This window comes from Rhinichthys klamathensis, unplaced genomic scaffold, assembly GCF_029890125.1.
Source record: "Rhinichthys klamathensis goyatoka isolate OS25496 unplaced genomic scaffold, OSU_Roscu_1.1 h1tg000161l_1, whole genome shotgun sequence".
Classification (NCBI taxonomy): Eukaryota; Metazoa; Chordata; class Actinopteri; order Cypriniformes; family Leuciscidae; genus Rhinichthys; species Rhinichthys klamathensis.
The window spans coordinates 3,022,252-3,031,410 of NW_026606695.1; the positions used below are offsets into that span (position 1 = coordinate 3,022,252).

At 36.1% G+C, this 9,159-nt stretch overlaps 1 protein-coding gene across 1 annotated transcript; it reads left to right on the top strand.

Moving 5' to 3' along the window:
• Nucleotides 1–8,670, top strand: got2b (glutamic-oxaloacetic transaminase 2b, mitochondrial). The gene is given in 11 exon segments (XM_056258964.1): nucleotides 1–115; nucleotides 2,404–2,560; nucleotides 2,940–3,068; nucleotides 3,200–3,259; nucleotides 5,100–5,157; nucleotides 5,160–5,260; nucleotides 6,238–6,342; nucleotides 6,533–6,683; nucleotides 7,782–7,947; nucleotides 8,054–8,204; nucleotides 8,320–8,670. Coding segments are annotated over 11 exon segments (1,284 nt in total). The 5' UTR covers nucleotides 1–32; the 3' UTR covers nucleotides 8,443–8,670.
• The last annotated feature ends 489 nt before the right edge of the window (nucleotides 8,671–9,159 follow it).

Here is a 9,159-nt window from a genome sequence, read left to right on the forward strand (position 1 = left end):
CCGAGAGACACAGTAGCAGCAGCAGCAAAGCAATGGCTCTCCTCAAAACGACCAAGCTCGTATCCTCTGTTGGGAGTTTGACGCCGTCTTTGGCTGCCCTACCCATTCGAGCCAGGTAAGGAACCTTAAAATAATCTGTCTATATTATTCTGTGACAGTTATGTTACATTTTGAGAAGGAATTGCACTGAATTACTTTAAGTTGAGGTTTAATACATGCAGGATGGAAAATAGGTTTTTCAATAATACTATTAAATAATACTACTAATGGATTAAATTAATTCTTACAACTCACGCCATCAGATTTGTGCTCACGGTCACGCGCGTACTACAGTCACATCCGTTCACATGGAGTTGATGCAGTAGTAGAATGATACACTGCAGCTCACGATATTAGACCATGTGGGTGTTGCCAGATATCTGTATTGTAGACTGCTTTGTATTATCATCTTCAAGCCAATTTCTAGCTGCTAATGGATCAGATTTAACACAAAAAATGTACAGCGCATCTCTACCATGTTTACTAAAAGAATCATTCAGCATCCCTCTGACCTTCATCTCGGAAAAGGCAAGAAATTCAACATTGGTTTCCTTATTCTAAATTAATTTTTGGTAAGAGCTGTCCGTCACTCAATATTGTGCTTATTATAGGGGTCAATACTTTTTTTAATCTTGTGTGATGTTAAATGACTCGCATTCTTATGAGCGCGATAGCGTGCTTAACTATGTTTGATCTCACCAGGAGACCGTACGTACAGGTTTCCTGTGCGCTCATTGGGTGGAACAAGCAGGTTTAGCTTTCTGATGGGCCATGTTGCTTCCGGGTTCTTCCGTTAAGTTATCATGGTAGTCTGTGTCCTTTTGCACTTGGGGGGCAAAGCAGAGCTGATGATGAACGAAGATAAATAACTCCTATTTAGTACAATATTATTTTTTTTCTTAAAGAGACGCAGCCACTTATGCCACACCAACGGCCTCATGTCCACGTATTTGATAGTTAACATAAAAGGGCTGTAGGAGTAATAAGGCCTACTGCCATTTTTTTTACACTGATAGTACATTTCTCATTGGCCACTATAAATTGAACTTTTGTTCAATTTTGTATTCTCTTTTAAAGTCTGGAATTAATGCAACAACCATGCTCCCAAGTAATGTCAGATCCCAAGTTATAGTGTTGTATAAAAACACACACATACACTAAATAAACCCCTTTGACACTATGCAGTAGGAGTTTTTGAAACTTGACTCCATGACTGACCTTTGACTCCTTGGGACTGTGCATGGCCTAATATGCACTTAAAAAGATATAGCAGAGCTTACTGATGCTATCATGCTGTAAATAGCTGTAAAGGCACCGAATGTAAGATTTTTGGATTCAAATATCCAAAAACCACTAGAACAATGTTGGAAACATTTGGGATAATACAAGTAAATAAGTCAAAATATATAACAATGTTGTTTAATTCCAGAGAAATTTTACTGATTGACTTTATTTTACCATTTTATAGAGACAACACTATTTTGTCAAGTGGCTAACATGGCATAATCATAGAGAGCTTTATTTGTAACAGTACAACTTTTTTTTCATCATACAGTATATTTTAAAATTAATTACACAAAATGAAAGGAGCAGCAGCGGCCGTCTGCAGCATATAGGCTAAGCATAATAAAATATAACCTCAGTAACTTAAAGCTTTACTACATTAGCTCATCCAAGAACATGATTTCTGTCCTGTTGGATTGCTTTCCATCGCCCGTGGAGGTGAAGATGACAACTCCCATGATTCCACAATCATGGGTTGGGGGGCGGAAGGGGGATTATTTGCAGTGTCTGTTATGGTTATTGTCCCGTTCTAGGCATTTGATGGTATTATGATATTTGCTGAAGCTTTATCTTGGTATATGGTATTGTCATCATGGTATTGAATTAAGTTACAAAACCTAATTGTTATCCTCCTTATAGGTTTAATAACTTTTTTGTTCTTACAACAACAAAAAGATCTCCGGACAAAAATGGTAAATAACAAAAAGATCTGATTAAATACAATAAAAAAATACGCAAAACCAATTATAAAACAAACAAATGTTTCAAACAGATTTAGGGCCTAAGTGTAAAATAACTATAAAGAACAACATAATAAGCAGTGCAAACAATGTTTTAAAAAATAGCCTATGAAGTCTGTGATAAAAGCGAATACAAAAATCTGCATGGCTGTTTGAAACATTAAATACAAGTGTATTGTTTCAGATTTACAGTAGTTGAGCTGGGTAAATAATATATTATTGCCATTGACATGTATTTTGATCGCCACAGGCAAGGCTGAATAGTTGTTCTTAGTGTTATTTTTGGTTAAAAACACTATTCTCAGATTTTTTTTTTATGCTTTGCTATGTTTCAATTTAGCTCATGGTGGACTGAGGTGGAGATGGGACCACCTGATCCCATCCTGGGGGTGACAGAAGCCTTCAAACGTGACACAAACTCTAAGAAAATGAACCTGGGTGTGGGGGCATACAGGGACGACAGTGGCAAGCCATATGTTCTCAACTGTGTCCGCAAGGTATGGACCTTTTTCTGTGTGTACCTATGCCTGAGCGTGTGACGGAGAGTTTAAACCTGGTGTTCTCTTTGATTCAGAGTTAAATGGTTTATTAAAGTTTCCGGTGGCTTGTCAGTGATTGACCAATAGTTTAAGGGTGCAGATGTTTTTGCATTCGTGTCAGTGTGCTCCAACAGTATTTCCAACAGTGTGTGTGTGTGCATTTGGTTTTCTGTATTTCTGCAAAGTCACCCTGTACTCAGTGATTTGAGAGGCTGTCTCTGGTTAAGCAGTATCCTTCAATTACATTCATGACCCTTAGCTATGTAACTGTGATGAAATATTGTATTCACTTAGTGAGTAATTCTTTTTAAATTAAGCATTTTTTTGTTTTGTTTAGGCAGAGGCTCTGATTGCCTCTAAGATGCTGGATAAAGAATATCTGCCCATTGGGGGTCTGGGTGATTTTAGTAAAGCTTGTGCTGAGCTTGCACTGGGGCCGGACAGTGAGGTTCTCAAAAGCAAGAGGGTGAGTATGCCTCTCTAGTTCCCAGTGCGTCTTTCATTCTTGTTTTTACTTTTACATCTTGGATAATTTATTATCTAACATGTTAATGCTTATTTAGCAAAACACTTCATCTGTTTTTCCCCTATTATTAGAGCATCACTGTCCAGACAATCTCAGGCACTGGTTCTCTAAGGATTGGAGCAAACTTCCTGGTGTGTCATTCATTCCTTCTCTTCATTCCTTCAGCCAAAAAGTTTTGCATCTCCACGTTAAGGAGAAGGAGATTTTATTGGCATCAAGGCCAGGGGCCCGTTCTTTGTACGTGGATTACTCCGTTATCTGGATTTTACTGTTGACGATTTGATGTAGTCCAGGATTGTTAGGTTCTTCTAAGATCATCCCGGAGTTGCTGTCATAGTAACAGGTCTGTGAGCTCAAACCTGCTCGGGAGCCGGCTTATTTTATGTAAACGGGATTAGATTGCATCCTTTTCATTGGAGGTGATACTCACCCAAAAATGAAAATTATGCCATAATTTACTCACCCTTAAGTCATCCTAGGTGTATATGACTTCTTTCAGCCAAACACATTTGGAGTTATATTAAAAAATATCCTAGCTCTTCCAAGTGAATAGTAACTGAGATTTTGATGCTCCAAAAAAGCACATCCATCATAAAAGTAATCCACACAGCTCCAATGGGTTAATAAAGGCCTTCTCAAGCAAAGCGATGTGCTTTTGTAAGAAAAATATCCATATAACTATATAAACTACAATCACTGGCTTCCGGTAACGGCCGTACACAAGTCTAGTTCCGCCAGGAGAGTGACCTCTGACCCGACGTAGGAGTATCGTACACTTAGGTGAGTAGACGCCTCTCGCTTTTAAAACAAATTCTCGTTATTTCGCTTTAAAAATTCTTGTTTTACACTTATAGTTTGTGACTGGTGTTTTGTTTTGCTCTGTCCTCTGCGCTTCCGTGTTTGTCATTACGTCATGTCGTGTTAGAAAAACGAAAAGCAAAAACGCTTCGCTTCAGAAGGCCTTTAATAACCCCTGAGGCTGTATGGATTACTTTTATGATGGATGGCCTCAGTTACTATTCACTCTCAAAAAGCTTGGAAGAGCCAGGACATTTTTTTTTAATAGAACTCCGATTGTATTCGTCTTAAAGAAGAAAGTCTTATAAACCTAGATGGCTGAGTAAATTGTGGGATAATTAAAATTTTGGGGTGAACTAACCCTTTAAAGAGTACTTTATTGAACCAGGAACAATAATAATTTAATATAATAATAATAATTTAAAAATGAATTTTATGAGATTTAAATGAAAGTAATATTATAATGTTGTGTAGTCTGGCACAATATAGACAGTTTTACTAATTTGGAGATTTATTTGTGAGGGAATAAATACCTAATTTTTATTTAAGAGTCTTACACACATGATGTACAGTAAGTCTATGCCGTGCATTAATTTGAACAGCTATGATGGGAGTGGCTTGATGCAGCGCAGGAGATGTGGATAACTTTGTAAAAAATGCTGTCTGCTGTGCTGTCAAACTTTAATTCATTCTTTCACGTAAAAAATCTGCTTCAAATGTTAAATTAAATGAATTGCTAATTACAACATTGAAATAAAAATGTAAAGCCTGTACAAATAGCCCACTAGAAATCATGAAATAATGGAAATAACTGGGAATCATGTTTCCTTGTATTTCTCAAGTTTTTCGTCAGGTGTTTGATGTTCTTTTCTTAATATGATGTCATTTACCTTGCTGTCTTGCCACCAGCCAATCACTGCATTGCTGATCATATCTGCCCTTTCCAATGAACACAAGAACGCACAGACAACTAAATCCAGATATTTGAATCAAATCCGTTTGAAGAACCAAATTAGCCAGAGATCAGTTTTCACAATTTGAAGATCTGTCAAATCAGATGTATTAAGCGAGTTACGAAGAATGGACTCCAGATGGCAAACAGTAGAATTATGTATCTTAGAAGAAGCAAACATAAATACACCTTGCACCTCTTCCTTTTCTTTTGTCCATTAGTCAAATTTCCACTTAGGAGGAAAGGATGTGTACTTGCCGAAGCCATCCTGGGGAAACCACACCCTATTTTACGTGACGGTGGTATGCAGCTGAAAGCGTACCGTTACTATGATTCTGCTACCTGTGGCTTTGACTTTACCGGAGCGCTTGATGACATCTCGGTGAGCCAGTACTACACAGCACACTTTCCCATACAGTCTATAATCAGTACACTACCCTTTAAAAGTTTTAGCTCAGTACGGGTTTTGTTTTTCTTTTCAGTAAGGACAAATTGAGCACCTGCTGCAATATTTCAATCATTAAAAACAGCGGGACATTCTAAAACGCTTAACGTGAAAAACACCTAAAGTGCCTTGATGTACTAAAACAGTGATATTAAAGGATCAAATTCACTATACACTATTGATGAGCCCAGAATATGAACACATCACACTAAGTGTATTCTTTATAATGTTTTTTATGGAGGGTGTGTTGCTTTTATATTCTGGATTCATCTGGTTGCCTGTATGTAGTATGCATCATCAATGAGGTGTATATTGAATTTGGTCTTTTAATATCACTGTCTTCCTAGTGATATTAATACTTAGCTCAAACTTGGTAAAAAAATAATTGGCGTGCAATGGAGGAAAGCCTTGTTTTTCCCTCCAGGTAGGCAGTCTTATAAAGGTGTGACGTCATGTGAATAATATGAATTAAGCCGTTTTCAAATGTGATAAGACATGTTTCTTGAGCAGTAAATCATCATGTTAGAATGATTTCTGAAGGATCATGTGATACTGAAGACTGGAGTAATGATGCTGAAAATTCTGTTTTGCCATCAAAGGAATAAATTAAATTTTTTAATATGTAAAATTAAAACAGTTTTATAAAGTTATAATTAAAAAAATACTGTATATTTAATCAAATAAATGCAGACTTGGTGAGCGTAAGAAACTTTTTGTTTGTTTTTAAACATGAAAAAATATTTCTGACCCCAAACCTTTGAACAGTAGTGTAGATATTTAGGGAGAAAATGTTGTCCTTTCTGGCTCTATTTTTCACATAATTTTGGTTAAAGTCCCTACTGACATGATTATGTGACTAAACTATGAATCTCTCTAAGATACACTGATTGTTAATAATTTTTCTCTACCTACAGCAAATTCCGGAGCACAGTGTAATCATGCTCCATGCTTGTGCTCATAACCCCACTGGTGTCGACCCCCGACCAGAGCAGTGGAAGGAGCTCTCGGCCCTCATTAAGGTGCGCGCATGTGTGTGGTGTTTTTGTTTGTATCCTTCTTACCTTCTTTTTCACTTTACAGAGGCATGACTCCAAAAGCACAGCAAAAAAAAAAAAAAAAATGTTTTTAATTCTGTAGGAACTGATAAGACACTCCAGACTGTTGTCCTGACATTGCTTCACTGTCTTGTTGTCCACTTTCTCTCTGCAGAAGAGGAAACTTCTGGTGTTCTTTGACATGGCTTACCAGGGCTTTGCTAGTGGAGATATTAATCGAGATGCCTGGGCTGTGAGATATTTTATTGAGCAGGGCCACAACGTCCTCCTGTCTCAGTCATTTGCTAAGAACATGGGTCTCTATGGTGAGTATATTGTGTGTGTCAGAGGCTGCATTTACACTAAACCATTTTCTTTTCTTTTACATGTGTGTGTGTGTGTGTGTGTGTGTGTATATATATATATATATATATATATATATATATATATATATATATATATATATATATATATATATATATATATATATATATATATATATGAGAAAGAGCACAGATTTGATCGTGATGTATGCATGTAAATTGCAAGAAATGCATTTTCATTTTATTTTTCACAAATCTGATATGTATGTAATATTTGGTCATCTGACCTATGAAGTACTGACTACCCTCTTTAATCTAAATTGTTGGTCCTTTGCTGAGGCATACATTTATCTAATCATTTTAAGTAATATTAAAAATTAGAACACTAAAGATTTTTCCAAGTTAAAAATTTATTTAAATAAAACTATACACATACTGGACACTGAATTATTAATATAAAATGATTGTAATTTAATATCAAAGATACAGTGTGTCCCTTAAATGCACACCAGAAGTGAGAATATCACCTTTTCTCTTTAGGCTAGCGAGACACAGCCTGTTCTGATAGCAGAATAAAAAAAATTTTTAAAATTTTTTTAAAAACCATTTAGGCCAGAAAACAACATGCAATATCCTTAGAAAATTAGCCAATGATCAAAAAGCAATAAATGAAAAAAAACTCGCATGCACTACCTTTTTGGGGATCTGTAATGTTTTGTTTTTATTTGAATTCCTTGTATTTTAAAGAATTATTTTATTTTCACCAAGGCTGCATTTATTTGATCAAAATTATTTTTATGGAAACGGAATTACTTTTTTTTTTTTTTTCTTTTTCTTTTTTTACTTTTTTATTCTATTAGTAGAGAGTTAAAAAGAACCGCATTTATTTGAAATAGAAAGCTTTTGTAGCATTATAAATGTCTTTTACTGTCACTTTTGATAAAATGTTATCCTTGCTGAATAAAAGTAATTTAAAAACAAAACTACTGAGCCCAAACTTTTGAACAGTAGTGCAGTTAAGATAGTTGTACATTAAAGGATCTGCCATAGACCATCTAACATTTGTTTATACACCATCATAATCTTACAACTGTATTGTAGGTGAGCGTGTTGGAGGGTTTACAGTGGTGTGCGCAGATGCTGAGGAGGCTAAAAGGGTGGAGTCTCAGGTGAAGATCCTGATTCGCCCCATTTACTCCAATCCACCCATGAATGGAGCACGCATCGCTTCCACGATCCTCACAACACCAGAGCTGCGTTCTACATGGTGAGAAATGCTTGCACACTCAAAAATGTGTGAAATGCATACACTACATAGAGGAGCTTTCTTTTTTTTTTCTTTTTTTTTTTTTTACATAAATGTATTCCTGTAGGCTGGAGGAGGTGAAGGGAATGGCAGACCGTATTATTAAAATGAGAGAAATGCTGGTGACTAATCTGAAGAATGAGGGCTCCACTCACAACTGGCAACACGTGACTGAACAAATCGGCATGTTCTGCTTCACTGGGCTCAAACCTGAGCAGGTACAGCCCTTTGCATACTCAAAAACTAGTATAATTAACTAAATGTAGCGTGTTTAACTAAATGTTGTATATTGGTATAAGCTCTAATAGTAGGAGACTATGTATTGTGTTTCAGGTGGAACGTCTGACAAAGGAGTTCTCTGTTTACATGACTAAAGATGGCCGTATCAGCGTTGCCGGTGTGACCTCTGGAAATGTGGGATACCTTGCACATGCCATTCACCAGGTCACTAAGTAGACCAAAATGATGCTGATACAGGAGACTTGTATACTGGTCCTGTTTCTGTTAGTCCACCCCACTATTCCTCTTTGGACTAAGATCTCGGCTTCACTTCATTTGGCTGTTTTTCTAGGTCAACATTGATCCTGAACATGTTATCAGGGTATCTAATGGTAACCTATGAGTCATCTCACAGGTTATCTTGTGGTTCTTTTACTGAGCACATTTGAGAACATTTTCCATCCTGTTAAATTCTGTATGAACTTTATTTATTGTGTGAGTGAAGTAAAATGAACAACAATAATAAAGGTATTGTGTCCATTTATTGTTCTCTGCGATTTTCATTGTTGGGGACAGAACAAAGCACACACATTAACCACATATAGACAGAAAAGCCTGTTAATCAATCTATTCAGTATCAATGTAGAAAAATCTGAGTTCAATCACTAATCTGTTCAAATTTACCTTTTGTTTCTAAGAAAAATAAATGTAACTGAATTTAAGAATTACACTTATACTTGTCAAAGATATTAGTGTGTGATTTGATTTCTTTTTAACACAAAGCAACCTTTTTATCTTTAACAACTGCTGGTAATCTCAGAATTTAAGTCAGAGCAGGGAGACATACATCAGAAATTATAACAACAAAAAAAGGCCTCTTAATGGAAAATATTAAATAAGATGAATCTTGCAGTGTCTGACCTTGATCTGATACTCAGTCTCTTGTGTAATAGT